A 20870-nucleotide genomic window follows, 5' to 3' on the forward strand; every position below is an offset into this window, starting at 1 on the left:
TCGCTTGTTGCATCATTACTGAGGCACACCTGTGCCGCTGATGTAGTACATCGTACACATCACGGCCTGGAACTTAGAATCTGCTCAGGGTGTTGGCAAAATCCTAGGGAAACGTATTAGTTTCTGAGAGGCTCCTTGGAAAGCTTGTTCAATAATTGTCCTGTTTAGTTTTTTGTTAACTATTGCTGTTGGTTTGTTGATATTAAAAAATATATAAAAAAATAAAAATTATATATATATACAGGGGGCTGCAAAAGTAGGTATACAGTAATGAAAAACAAAACGTGCGCACAAAACGTATTTTATTGATTATACAAGGATATCAATAAATTATACAAGCATAATTTTAATGAATTAAATGAATTCTAGTATTAAATGAATCCTAGCACCACTATTACAATACTGGTAATACTGGTATAATCGCCTATGTAGTCGCCGACAAATCCGCCTATGTGTGACCTAGGCTTTACTGTATACCTACTTTCGCAGCCCCCTGTATATATATATATATATTTGTATACAAGATCGAGGCTCGTGAAAGAGCTAAAAGGGTACGGTAGGGTGTATATATATATCGTATGCAGCCTAAGCCTGCTGGTAGCATCATTTCTGGGAGCACGGCTGTGCCACTGATGCCCATGTTACCCATAAGCTGGTACTTCCGGTCCGGTCTGGAGAGGACGCTGGCGTTACTTGTTCGCCGCTTCTCCGACTGGGCCATTGTACATAGTTTGCTTTTCTGGTGGTCGTGGCGGATTTTTGACCGTTGGGTCTGCCCTCTGCTCGGTCCCGGCTCTGCTCCTGGCTTCGCCTGCCCGGCTCCTCCACTGTTTCCTCAGGCCCGCTCCCGTTGTTTGCGGCGGTGGCTGTTTGCCGCTGTGGTCTTGATTAGCGGCTGCAGTCGTTTGCCGCTGCGTTTGCCGCTTTGCCTCCTCGACCTTGGCCTCGTACTCGTCCCTTCGCTCCTGCCTGGCATGGCTCTGAGGTACTCCGCCGCAAGGCTTCTTCTGCTCAATACCCGCTCCACCCCATCATGCATCTCTGCCATCAAATCAAATGGACTCCTCCGACGACCCAGGTACATTCACCGTGGCTCCGGTCGTAAGTTTGTTTATTTGCAATCAGGTCACTCCATCCCCGTCCTCTGGTCGGCTCAGCGCACTCTCACTCTTCGTCCCAGCGCACCTGGTCACAGCAACGCACACGATCGCACCTCCTGCCTACGAACCCTGGCTAAATCACCTGAATTCATCCCTGCTGTTCAAAACAACATCAAGCTCACCCTGTTCAACACCCGGTCCCTCAACAACAAATGCCTCATCCTGAACGAATACATCCTGGATAACAAACTGGACTTTCTCTGTCTCACCGAAACCTGGCAACAACCTCTGGACTACTACACACTTAACCTCACCACACCCAATGGATATTCCTACGTCAATAAACCACGCTCGGAGGGCCGAGGTGGTGGAATTGCCGTTATCCACCGTCAAGACATCAAGACCAACCTCATCTCCATCTCATCTGCTCCATCATTTGAACACCTGGCTTTAAAACTCTCTGGTCGCACGCAGTCAGTCATGGCTGTCGTCTACCGCCCTCCCAAACCACACCCATCATTCCTGTCTGACTTCTCCTACTTTCTGACCCAGCTATGTTCCCTCTCCCCCTCAATCCTCCTCCTTGGTGATTTCAATATCCACATGGACTCCACTGACTCCACAATAACCACTGACTTCACTGATTTACTCACCTGCTTTAACCTCACTCAACATGTCGACTTTCCTACCCATATCCGTGGTCACATTTTGGACCTTGTCTGCTCCACTGGATTAAATTTGCACCATCTCTATGGCTCTGACCTCACCCTCTCTGACCACTTAGCCATCACTCTGACCATCAACATCCCCGCCCCAACACCAAGGCATTATCGCACAATCAACTTCCGTAAGCTAAACGCTCTTTCACCTACCTCATTCTCATCCACCCTCTCTGAAAAAATGTCCACTTCTCCCTTCATTGACCTCCACACCCCTTCTGACCTCACTGACTACTACAACCACACTCTCTCCTCCTGCCTTGACCAGCTTGCGCCTGTAAAAACCAAAACAGTTTCTTTCACCCATTCTGCTCCCTGGTTTACCCCTGAACTCCACCTGATGAAAACTCGTGCTCGCCAACTTGAAAGACTCCGCAATAAAACGGGTCTCACAGTTCACTCCCAAGCCTACAAGGACCACCTACAACACTACAAAGATGCCCTCTCCCGTGCCCGCTCTGCCTACTATCAAATTATCCACTCTGGCTCCGGAAACCCAAAAGCACTTTTCTCGACAATAAACAAACTCCTCCGCCCCCTGAACACCACCACCCAGTCATTCACAGTAGACAACTGCATCTCCTTCCTCTCTTTCTTCCAACGCAAAATTGACAACATCTACAACAGCTTGACCACCGCCGCACCCGCTCCCCCTCCAACCACCTGCCCCCCCTTGTCCTGCCATCCCCTGTCTCGGTTCTCCCCAATCTCCCCTACTGACCTCTCTGAACTCCTCATAGGAATGAAAACTGCCACCTGCACTCTTGACCCCATCCCCTCCAGCTTTGTCAAAGCCTCCCTCCCTGCTCTCTCTCCACTTATCATTGCAACAATAAACTCCTCCCTGTCTACAGGCATCGTCCCACCTTCCCTCAAAATTGCTGCTGTTACCCCCATTCTAAAAAAACCTGGTCTAAACCCTGACACCCTAAACAACTTCAGACCCATCTCCAACCTACCCTTTCTGTCAAAAGTTTTGGAACGCGCTGTAGCCACTCAACTCAAACATCATCTCTCTGCCAATAACCTGTATGAAACATTCCAATCCGGATTCCGGTCCAACCACAGTACTGAAACTGCTCTCCTCAAAATCACCAACGACCTTCTCCTCTCCTCTGACGCTGGCAACCTCAACATTCTCGTCCTCCTCGACCTCAGCGCTGCCTTTGACACCATCGATCACACTATCCTCCTCACCCGACTTGAATCCACCTTTAACGTTACCGGCACTGCCCTCTCTTGGATTAAATCATACCTCTATGACAGATGCCAGTTCATCTCCATCAATAACTGCAAATCCCCCACTGCTCCCCTCCCCCAAGGTGTCCCCCAAGGTTCAGTTCTTGGCCCCCTCCTCTTCATCCTTTACCTGTCCCCGCTCGGTCACTTAATCCGCCGTCATGGTCTCCAATTCCACTGCTTCGCCGATGACATCCAGCTTTTCATCTCCACCAAGTTCGTCTCCACCGACACCCACTCTATCCTGACAAACTGCATCACTGAAATAAAATCCTGGCTTCAAATCAACTTCCTCAAGCTTAACTGTGATAAATCTGAAATAATCATCATTGGCCCAAAAACGCTCACAAAATCCACCCATAACTTTGCCCTCAACATCGACGGTATCCCAGTATCCACCTCCCCTCACATCCGGAATCTTGGCGTCATCTTTGACCAAACCCTTTCCTTCGACAAATACACTAAACAGATCACAAAGTCAGCCTTCTTTCACCTGAAAAACATTGCCCGTCTCCGCTCATCCCTCTCCTCCACGGCTGCAGAAACCCTCATCCACGCCTTCATCACCTCCCGTCTGGACTACTGCAATAGCCTCCTCTATGGTTCACCCTCAAAAATCACCAATAAACTCCAATACATTCAGAACTCCGCTGCCCGTCTACTCACCCATTCCCGGACCCGTGACCACATCACCCCCGTCCTTTACAAGCTTCACTGGCTCCCCATCCCCCAGAGAATCCAGTACAAAATCCTCCTCTTGACATACAAAGCCCTCCATAACCTGGCCCCATCCTACCTGGCTGACCTCCTCTCCAGACACACTCCCACCCGCAACCTCCGCTCTGCTGGTACAAACCTCCTGACCCCCTCCATCCGGACCAAATTCAGATCCTGGGGGGACAGGGCCTTCTCCATCGCTGCGCCCACCCTCTGGAACTCACTACCTCACACCATCAGAGACTCCTCCTCACTCACCACATTCAAAACATCACTAAAGACCCACCTGTTCAACACTGCATTCAACATTCAACCCACAGCATTTAACCCCTGACTATCTCTTCTCCTTCTCCCTCCTTTTGCTTTAAATATTTCCCTATTGATTCTTGTCTTTTTTGAAATTGTTGTTTTCATGTATTGTTATGCATTATGTTTGCCACTCTGTCAAAGCGCCTTTGGGCTTCTGGAAAAGCGCTATACAAAATAAATGAATTATTATTATTATTACTCATTTTCCCGTCTCGGAAGAACGACGGCCTGAGTCAACCCATCTGGTGCTATGTAACGGTACAGCAGGGGATCAAACTCAAGACTACGTTCTTAAGGCAGCTACCTTAACCATTAAGTCAATACTTGGCTTGATTTGTTCATGTAACATATGTACTCTTTTGGGTGCCTTCATCTGTGCTTTTGTATTAGCTTTGTCTGTCCTTGTCCGGGCCTTCTGCTCTTTTTGCGGTGTTTCCTCCGCTTCTCTCTTCTGTTCATCTTCCTTCATGCCTCTGCTTGTCACCCTGCTCTTCAATGAGTCTCGAATTTGTGGAAGAAAAATGAATAACAAGTAGAGCTACAATCAAAGTACACCACCCCATGCCGAATAAATAAATAACGTGTCCTGAGTTGATGTTGCCGAAGCTGACATTGCCGAAGCTCCTTTAGCACCTAGCGATGCCACCGTGCAGCACCTGTAGATGGAATAGGGAGAGGCAGAGTACAACAAACAAGAAAGAAAACAAGTACAGATACATTCAAAGTAACCACCCCATGGCAAATAAATAAATATCATATCCTCCAGCGCACGACATTGCTGGGGCACCTTCGGCACCCGGCCTTGCCATGGAGACGGAATTGGGAGGGAGCAGTGTACAATAATTGATTGATTAATTGATCATTGTGTAATTAAAATAAATAAATAATAATCGTAATATAATTCATTTCTTAATCAATTGGCTAATAGCATACCTAAACAACCACTGTTTCATCCGAATCTGTAACTTTTTGAAAATGAATTAAGTAATTAATCGAACAATGAAATAATTAATCTATTAATTGATTAATCAAGAAATCAAAAGTAGCCAAATATTTTGTTAACTGTTATGTCCAAATATTAGCTTCCTAGCTCAAAATGTGTCTGAGATATTGGCCAGATGAGAAAGAAAAGAAATAAGTAATTAATAAATGGATAATAATTAAGTAATTAATTGATTAATCAAAAAATTATAACTACGGTTTTTGCCAAAGCACTTGTTCAGCATTGTGCCCAAATTTCAGCCTCCTAGCTCAAAGGATGGCTGAGATATTGCTCGGACAAACAGGAAAACAAGAAAACAAACCGAGTGAAAACTGAGTATGCCCTTTGGCGGCGCGCGTCATCACCTGGAGATGGAATAGGGAGGGGAGGTGTACAAAAGCAAAAGTCCCAGGGGGATATTTGACGTCTACCAGGAACAAGCCAAAATGAAACACTTGCTTAAAGCTAACTTTGAAAATGCCCGATGATTTATGTTGTTTATCCTGAAGATGTTGCAACACTTCATAAGTGTCTGCAATTGAGGAAACATAAATAGCTTCACAAAGCAATGACAAATGGAAAACATTACTTCTGCAATGAGCAAGCTTGTGTTAAAGTGCATTGTCATTTGCAATAGTAAAACTTTTAGTTTTGAGTGCTGCAAAAATTGTTTTGACAAACTGCCCGGCGTGAGGCATTTGTGTTGCTGTTGATGACTTGTGGTGAGGACTGTGGAACGCCTTTTGGAAATCTCACAAGCAAAAGGTCTGTAGGTTGTGAATGCGCGGGTCTGGATGTCCGTGGGTGTCGAATATGTATATACAATTTTAGCCCAGGGTTTTCTCATCGTTGTTTTTTTCTCAACCCTCCATGCAGCCTCACCCAATCCCAATTATGGACTTACCCATAGCTTGCACCTGTTGCTGCGATTGAGCATGGGGAGTAACTGCTGAAATCTATCGATCCGGGTTCTTCCAGACATCTTTGTTCCTTTCACAATTCTTTCTACATTTTCACATTTCTCTTTATTCATTGTGATTCTTGCTTTTTCTTTTCTTTTATCTCTTTTACTATATTTCTCTTTCTTTATCTATCTGAATTTTTGCTGAAAAAATTCTGTAAGGCTCACTTGGCTGCACCTGGATGGGTTTGAGGGTTGTGCAGTAGCCTTTAAAACCTGAATCCTATCCAGGTTCCTCCTGTTGACTCCATCTTTGCTCATTACTTATGCCAGTTCCTTCTGACGACTCCATCTTTGCTCTTTACTTATTCTGGTTACTTCTGACGACTCCATCTTTGCTCTTTACTTATTCTGGTTCCTTCTGATGACTCCATCTTTCATCTTTACTTATTCCGGTTCCTTTTGACGACTCCATCTTTGCTCTTTACTTATTCCGGTTCCTTCTGATGACTCCATCTTTGCTCTTTACTTATTCTGGTTCCTTCTGATGACTCCATCTTTCATCTTTACTTATTCCGGTTCCTTCTGACGACTCCATATTTGCTCTTTACTTATTCTGGTTCCTTCTGATGACTCCATCTTTGCTCTTTACTTATTCTGGTTCCTTCTGATGACTCCATCTTACATCTTTACTTATTCCGGTTCCTTCTGACGACTCCATCTTTGCTCTTTACTTATGCCGGTTCCTTCTGATGACTCCATCTTTGCTTTTTCCTTATTCTGGTTCCTTCTGATTACTCCATCTTTGCTCTTTACTTATTCCAGAACCTTATGATGACTCCATCGTTGCTCTTTACTTCTTCCGGTTTCTTCTGATGACTCCATCTTTGCTCTTCACTTATTCCGATTTCTCCTGATGACTCCAAAGCAGTATTTGCTTTTCTACTTGCTTCTCCAATCCTCCCGCCCATTTACCCACCTCCCCGAACTACCTATTTTTCAATCTCCGCCCTCCTCCCCCCCCCCCCTACTTTACCGTTCACTCCCTACATATCTCCTTTCAAAACCAAAACCCACATCTCTACCATTTCTCTTTGGGAATTCCCTCATCCCAACCCTCCTACCCCTGCCTGCCTCCTTTCCACTTCTCATCATTTCCCCCCCCCCCCCCCCCCCCCATTATTCAAAGATAGCCATTGAAATGACCTTTTAAAAAGGTCACTATGTGATTATTTTTTATTTACAAAGCTCACCTGGAATTTACTGAGCTCTCATTTACATGCACACCAGGATCACCAGTAATACAAAAATTAAAGTTCCTCAAGCTTGACCTTGTCACTCCTTTTTCATTCGTCAAAAGACAAAGCCCCTCCCCTCCCCTCCACTGCTCTGACCAATTAACAGCATATTTTTGAGGTGGAAATGAACCAATGAAATCGTTTCATTATTCGGCCAAGTAATCTTTACTGGTCAGGCTACCTGCCACATGATCATGTAACCCAATGCTACCTGTCGCATGATCAGGTTGTCAGCGACTAAACTGACTCCCCTCACGGGCTTGCCAGTGAGTAGGGTGAATGTGACACCCTGCGGGACTAAAAACACCTGACAAAAGGCAGATGATCTCCATTTGGGAGCCAACAGCCATCCAGTAAGGACATGGTGTCTCCTAGAAAGTAACCTTGATTAAGTTGTACCGGTTTGTGGAAACTCAGATAGCTTTAGAGGGTTCGTGGAACCCATGATCGAGAAAATGCCATCTAAAGGTGGATGAGCGAGTACAAGCTCGTATTAGTCAACGAGAACCACAAAACTACACTTGTGGGGAAGAAGGTTGGTACCCTGTGCTGCTGAAGCCGTGGAAGCCATGTTCCTCGTCCGGTGGATGACACTGCAGTCCAATTCTGCCTGAACACTTTTGCACTATTTTCATGGTATAAGTGGGCACTGATTTCTTTTTCATTGCTTATTCGTGAAATAAATAAATAAATGAACATATGTCACCCACAGGGTGAACCGTATCTTGCCATTTGACCTTGACCTTAATAATTTCGTATGGTGAATAGTATGTCTTCATGACCAACGCACATGAAATATTGAAAGATTTTGATGAGAACTGAGGAAATAATTTTTTCATGAAAATTCCGTTTTTTCGTCATGACGTCATCAAATGACGTCATAGCGTCAAACTGTTTACAGATCTGGGAAGCACTCATCAAGGGCATTCATATGAGGTATTACTCGATATGGTACCTACGATTTCAAAATTTGACCTTGGGGTCAATAATTTTCGACCTCCAGCGCTAACCATGAAGGTCAAGGCCGATCGCCACCAAAAACTAATCAGCTGAGCGCCGGACCATATACTAGATTCCCATGAAGTTTGGAGACGATCCGATCAAAGTTACTCAAAAAATAAGGGTTTCGTTGACCTCCATGATTGACCGCAAAGTGACCTTGACCTTTGACCTTGACCTTCAAAATTTTGTGTGCTGAAGGGTATCTCTATAGGACTCTGATATGCGAAGTTACAGGAGTTTCCAATAATAACTGTGGTCTACAGAGTGATCTAAACGTGAAAAAAAAATGATTAACCACAAAAAAAAAAAAAAAAACAAACAAACATACAAGCTGACTAATACATCTTGCAAAAACTTCGTTTTGGCAAGATAATAAAAATACTCGTAGCTTTTCTCGACTCTTATTTCAAAAACCACAGAATCTTCCATCAAATAACCCAGCTTTAAAGCGCTTTGAAAAAGTCACTGGAACAAGTCGCCCAATTGTGCAGAGGAGACAGACGAGGATCTACAAAGTCACCGAGACATGGAAGCTGATGTGGGTGTGCTCCGTGGGTGTACATGTTGTGAAAGGTGTCTGAGTGAGTGGTTATACCATATGCACATGCATATTCCATTCCCATGTAATGGCAGTTACGGTTTCTGTTTGGACCGGGTATTCCAAGAATTTTCAGAAAGCAACAATGCAGTCTTCACTTTATTTTGTAATGTTCGGACCACTTCAGAATTGGTGTCGGTAACCTTTTAAATGGCCATCTCAACATTACCCATTACCGTACCCTAATCCCTATCCAATTCACCCCCTAACTATCTCCTTTGCCTATCCCACACCTGTCCTATCCTCCACCTGTGAAATGTATATTACCCATCCAGTAATATCTGATTATGGGGCACACACAACTTTTCAGCTGGGTCTCTCTCTTCCAAAGCTTCCGTGGAGCATCACAGGAAATAACCTTTGCATTATTAACGAGCCATATGTGTTTGGAACATGGTGTGCTCCGTTTACTGTACACGGCTCGATGTGTGAGGTCATTTTTATTGATGCACTGCTCAAGATGAACAGGGGTTTTGCATTAATATGCTTGAATTGTTTTCTTGGATCCAAACCGCTCATTTAGCTTAGAGATTGAGATTAATACAACGTAATAGGTTATCCATATAGTATGAATGCAAATATGGTGAGATACCTGCCATGTACAGTACTTCCCGTTTCTCCGGCGGCCCTTACCCATTCCAAAAGTCTTTCTGTTCTGTCTACATTACACCACACACCTCAGGCACATGCACATACATACACAAGATACAGCAACACAAGACTGTTAGACAAGACAAGCAGCCACTGGGCTTGGGGGAAGTGTTGTCACTTCCAGGCGCACGGAACTCTGGGTACCAGCGACGCCACAACAATGGCGGATGCCGCCTTTCTCACTACACTCAGCGGAGCATTTCCTAAGGAGGAATTTCCTCTTCCCCATGGATGCCAACCTATGGGGACTGTTTGTGCTCTTATCCTTTAAATGCTGAACATTAAGCAAGGAAGCAGCACTTAGTATGTTAATAGCTCAATTTTTTTTTTCTTTTATTTTTAATAGCTTTTTAAGTCTGTGGAATGACTCGGCCGGGGTTTGAGCCCCCAACCTCCCAGACTCCAAGTAGATGCTCTAACAATTATACAACCTTCTCCATTTCCTCCATTTCTTAGTTTTCGTTTTCTCAATTTAGCACTCCTTCCTCCCCACCTCTCCCCCACCCCCTCGATCGCCTAGTTCATATACCTGGTGTTGGCCTAATGGTTAGGGCGGCGGGCTTGGGATCCTAAGGTCCTGAGTTCAAATCCCGTTGGATTAACGCCAGGTGGGGTTGACTCAGCCTGTCGTCCTTCTGAGGTCGGCAAGATGAGCACCAGATAACTGGTTATAGAGAGGCATTGCATCAGCGGCAGACGCGCCCACTGAAAATTATGCAACCAGCAGCCGGGTGGCTGCACACGAACCACCCACCTAGTTCATACATATTCATTAGATGGCCCCAAACTGCTCAGTTTGTATCTTGTTAGATGCACCGGACATGCCACTTCAATAGCTCGCACCAGTCTTGCTGGTCAGCTTGGTCAATCTTACACCGAGGAATTTGTACCATCAGACACACAATGGTGATTAACAATATGAAAATAACCATCACTAGAACCTTCTAATAAAAATCTCAAGCTTTAGAATTATCAGATAACTAATACAAAGTAAATTAGAAAGCATCTCAAAATGTGCCCACCGCATCTGTTTTGTACTCCAACTAAACTTGACAAAAACACCAGATAAAAAAGATTATTAGCGGTTTCTATATTCTCATAATAACGGTTTGTTGAAAATTTGATGGAAAAGCTTGATGGAAAGTATGTCTGTGCTGTCTGCAGAATAAAGTTGTTGCTGTCGATGACGCAAAAGTCAAGCTACAGGTACGTTACGATTAATTATTGATTGCTGTTAAAATTATTATTGTGAAAATCCCTCAAGCAATTATTTTTAAAGAAGGGAAAATTTAATAGTTTTGAAGTTTCATTGTCTTTTGGACATGATATACCGAAATGTCCAAAACGTGTGATTGCCGCATGCGTAAACTAGAGAGTTCATAGGACACGTTACCCCATGCAGTGTTCAGGTATGTACTTTTTTTCTCAAACATCAATTTTTGATCAAGGAACAACTTCATTTCAATTGAATGTTATGTTTTAAACACGAATGACAACTTGAACCGGAAAACAAACCTGCAGTTTTACAGTACATTGGCTCTGAATTTGACCCGACCGAGCATGAGCAGAGGAGTGAGATAACACTTTACTCTGTCTGCCTATCTGGCAGTCAAACAAAATTGAAAAACATTCCAAACGGGAAACTTGCTGTTTTTAGGGACATCATAAAGGACACAAACAGGCACAAATAATAATGGAACGTGTTAGATAAGGTGGTGTAAAAGATGCTGCATCAACGGTGGTAAACGTCCAAAAAAAAATTCGACAACCTTTGTAATATCTATTTTATTTAAATTTAATTATATACTTACTTCCTTAATTACTAATTATTTACTAATTTAATTTATTTACTAATTAGTTAATTACTAATTTATTATAATAATTTTAATTTAATTATAATTATATACTTAATTAACTATATTTAATTATATACTTGGTTAGATATTAATTATATACAGTTGTTCACTGTAGAACAAAAATGGCCTTATTGACATTTCCAAAAACCTCCAGTTTAGCAGTACATGTACAAAATATTACAACATTTTACGTCATCCTGACCAATCAAATTTGCTGCTCGCAGACCCCTGTCCATGACCTTTTGTCTCAAGACTGCACGGGGTAAGGTGTTCTATGAACCCTCTAGTTAAATTGGTTTATGCAGATATGAGGTTGTTGGTGTTTGTCATATTGGAAAATGCTTTCATTTTCTTTTTGCATACGAATTGAGTACCAGTTCACTGGTAATTCCCTGTTTGTCGTTAAAGGCGGCAAAAAGGGTTGGCGTCAGGAAGGGCATCCAGCCGTAAAACATTGCTTCAAATAGGGGACCGAAAAACAACAACAACCACGGTTCCCGAAAAAGGCCAACCCCCGCTTTGCGGGGAAAAATGGCCTCTAAAGGTGGTTATTTTTTTATATTTATATACGAAGTCAAGGTCCGTGGAAGAGCTACAACACTGAACAGATCAGGATGCAACAGAGCAAAATAAACTAGAAATAGAAGGGAGAAACACCAACAGCAGTGTTGAAGGATAAAATAGACGTAGACTTGGACAAACAATGTGTGTGGGGAGGGATGAGGGGTAAGGGAGGTTGGACTGGGTGAACAAGATGGCATTTTTGTTTGTTGTCGGCAAAAACCAAGGTTGTGATTGAAATTATGGAGAAAATGTGCGTTTAGCTTGACTTTGCAGGCCAATGTTTCGCTTTACTGAAAGCTTTTGCATTTTTTATTCGAACATTGATATTCTCACCTTCCTAATACACTATTTTTAGCACACATTTTATGCAACTTGCTTTGTGCTTCTATATTATGCTTTATTTGTACAGTTAACAGGGCTGGTAGGATAGCTTCGAGTTCGAGGTGTACAGTGCCTTCAGAACGTATTTACACCCCTAGACTTTTTCACATTTTGTTGTGTTACAGCCTGAATTTTAAATGGATTAAATTGAGATTTTTGCCACTGATCTACACATAATACCCCATAATGTCAGTCGATTTTCTTTTTAGAAATTTTAACCAAAAAAAAAAAGAGAAGTTGAAATGTCTTGAGTCAAGAAATATTCAGTTCCTTTGCTATGACACTCCTTTGATCATCTTTGAGATGTCTCTACAATATAATTGGAGTCCACCTGCGGCCAAGTTAATTGATTGGACATGATTTAGAGAGAAACACCTTTCTATATAAGGACAGTGGACAGTGCATGTCAGAGCAGATGCTCGACCATGAAGTCCGAGGAACTGTCCATAGAACTCCGAGATATAATTGTGAGGAGGCATAGATCTGGGGAAGGGTATAAAACAATTTATTGAGTGTTGAAAGTCCCAAGAACACAGTGAGCTCCATCATTAGGAAATGGAAAGAATATGGAACGACCCAGTTTCTTCCTTGAGCTGGCCGTCCAACCAAACTGAGCAACCAGACAAGAAAGACCTTGGTATAGGAGGTGACAAAGTACCCAATGTCCACTCTGATAGAACTACAGAGATCTTTGGCTGAAATGGGACACATGCCAGAAGGACAACAGTCTCTGCAGCACTTCACAAATCTAGGCTTTATGTGAGAATGGCCAGATGGAAGCCACTCCTGAGAAACAGGCACATGACAGCACAGCTGGAGTTTGCAAAAAGTGCATGTGAAAGACTCTGAGCGCACGAGGCAAAATATTCTGTGGTCTGATGAGACGAAGATTGAACTCTTTTGCCAGAATGCAAAGTCCTAAGTCTGGCAAAAACTGAGCACAACTCATCACCCATCTAACAACATCCCTACTGTGAAGTGTGGTGGGAGCAGCATCATGTGATGGGGATGCTTTTCAGTGGCAGGGACTGGGAGACTTGTAAGGATAAAGGAAAGAATTAATGGAGCCAAATACAGGCAAATCTTTGAGGAGAATCATCTTCAGATTGCAAAAGACCTTAGACTTCAGCGAAGATTTACGTTCCAACAGGAAATGACCCCAATCATCCAGCCAAAGCAACACTGGAATGGCTTCAGAACAAGAACATGAAAGTCCTTGAGTGGCCCAGGCAAATCCCAGACTTGAATCCCATTGTGAATCTGTGCAAAGACTTGAAGATTGCTGTTCACCGACACTCCCCATCCAATTTCTCAGAGCTTAACCAAATCTGCAAAGGAAGAATGAGAGAAACTCCCCAAATCAAGATGTGCAAAACTGATGCAGACAAACCCAAGAAGACTCAATGCTGAAATCGCTCTCAAAGGCGCTTCCATGAAGTTTTGACTCGGGGTTGAATACTTATGTAAATTAGATATTTCTGTATTTCATTTTCAATTACTACGTTTAGATTTCTAAAAATAAAAGATTCCACTTTGACATTATGGGGTATTATGTACAGATCAGTGACAAAAAAAATCTCAATCGAATCCATTTTAAATTCAGGCTGTAACAGGAAAATGTGAAAAAAGTCAACGGGTGTTAATCAACTTTTTGAAAAGTCAACTTTCTGAAAGCACTCACCTTTGAGTTGTTTATTCGGAGTTTAAATCTCGACTGAGCTATAAACTGTCACCCTGGTGTTTTTCACACGGGTGACAGGTCAATGTGGATGCCATCCATCAGGAGTACGTTCAGCCGGAGGACCCGACTGCGAGCACCGGCCGTTGGCGGCGTCATAGTTCCCATGCTGTCTTTCATGAAGTGTAGGCGAGTTATCAACGGCACCGTGAACAAATTACAAATTCCTTCCGCATCTTCAGTTGAACATCAGTCCTTGCCAGATGTCCTTGCCCTCAATTTGTGAAGGACTTCAGCGAAAACCTTCACCAGCTCACCGTAGAATGCTGGAATATTTGGCGCTGTTGAAATGAGTCGTAGTAGTAACTGTTGCAAAATGAACAAACAAAATACAACAAGCTAACTCGAGCTTATAACCCTCCGAATGCAAGCGGAGAATTAATCAGTCCATAATTGTCATTTCAAAAATGAATGCGACCAGATTTGTATTGCGAACATTTTCACACATTATATATTTTGTATCATATACATTTTGTATTTCACACATTACATCATTATATATTTTGTACCATATACATTTTGTATTTCACACATTACATCATTATATATTTTGTATCATATACATTTTGTATTTCACACATTACATCATTATATATTTTGTATCATATACATTTTGTATTTCACACATTACATCATTATATATTTTGTATCATATACATTTTGTATTTCACACATTACATCATTATATATTTTGTATCATATACATTTTGTATTTCACACATTACATCATTATATATTTTGTACCATATACATTTTGTATTTCACACATTACATCATTATATATTTTGTATCATATACATTTTGTATTTCACACATTACATCATTATATATTTTGTATCATATACATTTTGTATTTCACACATTACATCATTATATATTTTGTATCATATACATTTTGTATTTCACACATTACATCATTATATATTTTGTATCATATACATTTTGTATTTCACACATTACATCATTATATATTTTCTATCATATACATTTTGTATTTCACACATTACATCATTATATATTTTGTATCATATACATTTTGTATTTCACACATTACATCATTATATATTTTGTATCATATACATTTTGTATTTCACACATTACATCATTATATATTTTGTATCATATACATTTTGTATTTCACACATTACATCATTATATATTTTGTATCATATACATTTTGTATTTCACACATTACATCATTATATATTTTGCATATTTTGTATTGGACTCCTTCCATGCAAAACCATTTGAAACTAGAACGGCATTCAGTAGAGAGCATACCTACGTCCGCCTGTTTGGCCATATTACTTAATGGTGAAGAATCACTTTAAAATTTTTACTAGCTGGATCCGGATCTTCACCAAAATTGAAGATTCTTCCTTGTCACACACACAACCTGTCCAACAAATTTCGTCCAAATCCATCCATAACTTTTTGAGATATCCTGCTATGTATCGTTTTTGGCCCTATCTCCCAATGGTGAAGAATCACTTACAAAATTAAATAATTCTCATATCCGAATCCATATTCAGATCTTCACCAAAATCTAATAGATTCTTCCTTGTCACACACCCAACCGGTTCACCAAGTTTCGTCTAAATCCGTCCATAACTTTTTGAGATATCCTGCTATGTATAGTTTTTGGCCCCATCTCCCAATGGTGAAGAATCACTTAAAAATTAAATAATTATCATATCCGAATCCATATTCAGATCTTCACCAAAATCTAATAGATTCTTCCTTGTCAGACACCCAACCGGGTCCACCAAGTTTTGTCTAAATCCGTCCATAACTTTTTGAGATATCCTGCTATGTATAGTTTTTGGCCCCATCTGCCAATGGTGAAGAATCACTTTAAAATTAAATAATTCTCATATCCGAATCCATATTCAGATCTTCACCAAAATCTAATAGATTCCTCCTTGTCACACACACAACCGGTCCACCAAGTTTTGTCTAAATCCGTCCATAACTTTTTGAGATATCCTGCTATGTATAGTTTTTGGCCCCATCTCCCAATGGTGAAGAATCACATAAAAATTAAATAATTCTCATATCCGAATCCATATTCAGATCTTCACCAAAATCTAATAGATTCCTCCTTGTCACACACACAACCCGTCCACCAAGTTTTGTCTAAATCCATCCATAACTTTTTGAGATATCCTGCTATGTATAGTTTTTGGCCCCATCTCCCAATGGTGAAGAATCACATAAAAATTAAATAATTCTCATGTCCGAATCCATATTCAGATCTTCACCAAAATCTAATAGATTCTTCCTTGTCACACACCCAACCGGTCCACCAAGTTTCGTTTAAATCCATCCATAACGTTTTGCGATATTCTGCTATGTATCGTTTTTGGCCCTATCTCCCAATGGTGAAGAATCACTTTAAAATTTCTAGTAGTCGGATCCGAATCCGGATCTTCACCAAAATGTAATCATTTCGTCCTTGTCACATACGCTACACCCCTGCCAAATTTTGTCCGAATCCGTCCACAACTTTTTGAGATATTTTGTTCACAAACAAACAAACGGACAGACAAACAGACAGGGGTGAAAACATAACCTCCATTCACCTTTGGTGGTGGAGGTAATGAGTTCTGCAGTGTTTCCCACAGTTTGAAACTTTGCTAAACTTTTCCAAATACATCAGAGCCATGAACCAGTTCTAAGAAAATCGACATAACATAATCTGAAACTCTTTCCATTCTTAAACATCTGAGAACCGATATAAAAAACATGTCATCTCTTCGGTGAAAAAATCCTCAAAAAGATCACTTCTTCTGTCGTTTCCAAATTGAGAACAACTTTGTCTGTCTCTGTCTGTCGAACTCCCTTCCTCTCTCCCTTCCTGGCTCATTTATCAATGACAACTACTATGGATGTGGACCTGCTGTTCAGAGAGGTTCTGTGATTGAAGGGTGGAAACCTGGACAGTTTGTAGTTGATGATCCGGACGGTCATTGAATCAGTCACTCAATAAGTTGATGGAATTGTTCAGGACTCTCTTTTCTCTTGTCTTATTCTCTCTGTCTGTCTCCTTCTCTCCACCTCTCTACCTGTCACTCCTGCTCATTCCCTCACTCCCTCTCATCACACTGCTGAAACGGTTATTAATTGCGAAAATCGAAGATTTTTCAAGTACGTATATTGGTTGGTCTTGTGCGTTATTCTGTCTGTCTGTTTGTCTATCTGTTTGTCTGTATGTCAGGCGCCTGCAGGTCACAATTTTCAACCGATCTTCACGAAACTTCACCAGATGGTAGAGTTGGTCAATGGTCATAAGCAAGAAGCCTATTGTGTTTGGGGTGAAAAGGTCCATAGATCAACATAGCCCAAAGGTCACCAACTTTGTCGAATTTCTAAAATCCTCAATTTTTATTTGATTGACTTGAAATTTGAAGAAGATTTGCACATCTGGTCACTGATTATATTTTAGGTCAACATAGGCCAAAAGGTCAACAGAGGCCCGATTTCGAAAATGCTCAAATTTCATCGATTGACTTGAAATCTTGGAGACGGAGATCTTGGAGACGGCGGCAGGGATTTTCGAAGCTCCACACGGTCTCCACGTTTTTCGAAGTTAAGTCTGTTCACAATTATATTTTGTCGAAACTGTATTTATCTTTCGGTGTGTGAAGTTATTGTGTGCAACTTTGGTTGTTTCTCGGTGTTTATCTTTCATAAATTGATCGTCTGTTTGCCGTGTCGCGAGCAAGGCCTTGTACAGTGTGCACTGCACAACCTTGAGGCTTTGTTTTTCTCTCAGTGGTCCGTCGTTTGTGATCCAATAACTTTCGTTCTCTGTACTCCCAGTCTTTTCACCCATAGCCTACTTCCTTGTGTAAATCTCAACTCAAAAAAAAAAAAAAAAAAAAAAAAAAAAAAACATTTCCTTCTCTGTTCTCATTCGTTTATTCATTCTTATTCGTTCGTTCGTTCTTCGACCACGTGTTTCTCCCCCATTTCCCCAGATAGTTTTCACTCATTAACCTTCAATGTTTACACTTTCCCCTCAAGTTATGTATTCCGTCATATTTTATAACACCTTTTTCTTCTTCTTCTTTAAAAGGCTGCTTTCGACTTGCTCACCAAATCAATTCATCCCCAAAAAAATATCCATCTCCTATAGTGCCTTTTTTCTACATTCCCTAAACTCTCCTGCACTCCATCCTCCATCCAGCGTCCTTAAACGTATTTTTAACTCGAAGGTCACAAGAAACTCATTTTGCAATAAATGTTCGTTTCCCATAAATCGTACACTTTCAAAAATCCAATCTCACCCCTCCCCTCCAAATCTTCCCCATAACCCCTCCCCTCCAAATCTTCCCCATCACCCCTCCCCTCCAAATCTTCCCCATCACCCATCCCTTTCAAATCTCCCCCCTTGCCCCCTCCCTCCTAAACTACCCCCTCACCCCTCCCCACCAAGACGCCCCCTCGCCCCTCCCCTCCTAGACTCCTGCCTCACCCCTCCCCTCCAAATCTCCCCCATATCCCATCCCTTTCAAATCCCTCCCCTTGTCCCTTCCCTCCCAAACTCCCCCCTCACCCCTCCCCTTCAAATCTCCCCACCCTCATTGCTTCTCAATTTCCCCCCTCTCACTCCCCCTCCTCAAAGCGTCCTCCCCGCTTCTTCCCCCTTCAAACTCTCACCTCCATCTCCCCCAACCTTCTGCCTCGCTCTTCCCCCTCCTCAAATAACACCTCATTGTGGCTCACCCAATCACCATCAAACCTTTTGTCCGCCCCATCCTTCCCTTTCTCCGAGCTATTCTGAAATCTCTGACACACCTTCAACAGCTCTCCCTACCTCTTCCACCTCTTCCACATCTTACCCTACCCCTCCTCCCCCCTGTTCTGTATCTGATGCTCCCCCTTCCTCTTCATTAACGGTATGGACCTCAAACATCCGGGGCCTTCGTTCAAACTTAACTGATCTCTCCATACAGGTTGCTTCTGTCAAACCAGACGTGATCTGCTTAACAGAAACTTTCCTCCTTTATGATGTTTCTGATTCCATAGTATCTCTCCCGGGCTACTCCCTCCTCCGGTATGATAGACCTGAGCCTCGTCCTGGAGGCGGGGTTGCTATCTTTATCAAAAACTCTCTTCCTCACTCGCCCTGCACTGCACTCTCTCCACCTCACCCCCAGGAATACCTCTGGCTACGGCTTCCCCTTCGCTCCCACCTCTTGTTCATATGTGTGTTGTACCGTCCACCAAACAGTGATGACTCCATCTACATCTCGCTGTCTGATGATATGGACCAACTTCTATCTACTCATCCCAACTCTCTCTTCCTCATATGTGGTGATTTCAACTGTCATCATGCCAGTTGGCTGGGTGTGGGTACCTCTCTCACCAGCCATGGCTCCTCAGCAAAGGACTTCTGCGACTCACTGGGACTGACACAATCTGTCAATTTCCCGACCCGGATCTCAGTCAACGGAACATCTTCTCTTCTGGACTTGGTTATGACTAACTTCCCTGAAAATGTCTGCTGCTCTTCTTCTGCTCCGATCGGATCATCTGATCATGTCCTTGTTAAAGTGGACATCTCTCTGACCATCCTCAGGGAGCCTGCTCAGCGTCGACGAGTCTGGCATTTCACTCAGGCCAACTGGCACGGTCTTCAAGCAGCCATCAATCATCTGGACTGGTCTCCCATCTCTACCACCTCTGACATCAACTCATCCTGGGAATTCTTCCAAAGTAAATTGCTCTCTCTCATGCACAGATTTATCCCATCTCGTCTTCAGTTGTCATACCCTTCCTCCCGTCCATGGTACACGGAATCTTGTGGTGAGGCTGTTGCCCAGAAACAACTTGCCTTCGTCTCCTGGAAAGCAAATCCAACGGAAGGAAATCTCATTTCCTTTCACAAAGCCCGAAACAAGTGTGTGTCCACCCTCAGGAGAGCCAGGAAACAATATCTCTCCGTTCTCAAGACCGAACTCTCTTATCTGTCTCCCTCTTCCAAATCCTGGTGGCGTCTGGTCAAATCCGTTTCTGGTGTTTGTTCCCCCTCCATCCCCTCCCTTACCTCAAACGGCTACACAGCTGACTCCGCACGTGAAAAAGCTGAATGCCTCAACTCTGTGTTTGCCTCTAAATCTTGTGTCCCAAACCCATCCCTCTCTGTACCCACCATACCCAGTCGTACCCTGCTGCTCCTGGACTCCGTGTCCTTTCCTCCTGACAAGGTGGAAAAGTTTCTGTCAACCCTCGACTCTGATTCTGCAACTGGACCCGACGGCATCAGCCCACGGGTCCTAAAATCCTGCTCTGCTGCTCTATCTCACCCTCTCTCTGTTCTCTTCACCCTCTCTTTTGCTCAAGGTCAACTGCCATCTGCTTGGAAATCAGCCAACATCACCGCTTTGCACAAAAAAGGTGCAAAAACAGATCCTAGCAACTACAGACCAATCAGCCTTCTCCCAATTATCAGCAAAGTCATGGAATCCATCATTGCTTCTGATATGAAATCTTTCCTCTTCTCCAATGGCTTGATCTCTGATCATCAATTTGGTTTCAGACCAGGTCACTCTACTCTGGACATGCTGCTTCTGCTGTCTCAACAATGGATGGAGGTCCTCAATGCCAAACAGGAAATTAGAGCTGTCTCCCTCGACATATCACGTGCCTTCGACACGGTCTGGCACCCCGCTCTGCTCACCAAACTCTCCTCCTTTGGTATCCATGGAAATCTCCACGCATGGCTGGCGGACTTCCTCTCTAGTCGTCGTCAACGTGTGGCCCTGAATGGGTTTCTCTCATCTCCTCTTCCTGTTCAGGCTGGAGTTCCC

The 20870-nt window shown here is 42.7% G+C and overlaps 1 protein-coding gene across 1 annotated transcript in view; it reads left to right on the forward strand.

Annotated features, from left to right (window-relative positions):
* LOC137426772 (ras-related protein Rab-37) overlaps positions 1-20870 on the forward strand; it is a 72008-nt gene that overhangs the window by 26072 nt on the left and 25066 nt on the right. The window contains exon 3 of the mRNA XM_068115642.2: positions 10681-10722. Coding sequence (XP_067971743.2) covers positions 10681-10722 — 42 coding nt within the window. The remainder of the gene's footprint in view (positions 1-10680; positions 10723-20870) is intronic.

The sequence above is a fragment of the Myxine glutinosa genome, chromosome 5 (assembly GCF_964187855.1).
Source record: "Myxine glutinosa chromosome 5, kmMyxGlut1.1, whole genome shotgun sequence".
Taxonomy (NCBI): Eukaryota; Metazoa; Chordata; class Myxini; order Myxiniformes; family Myxinidae; genus Myxine; species Myxine glutinosa.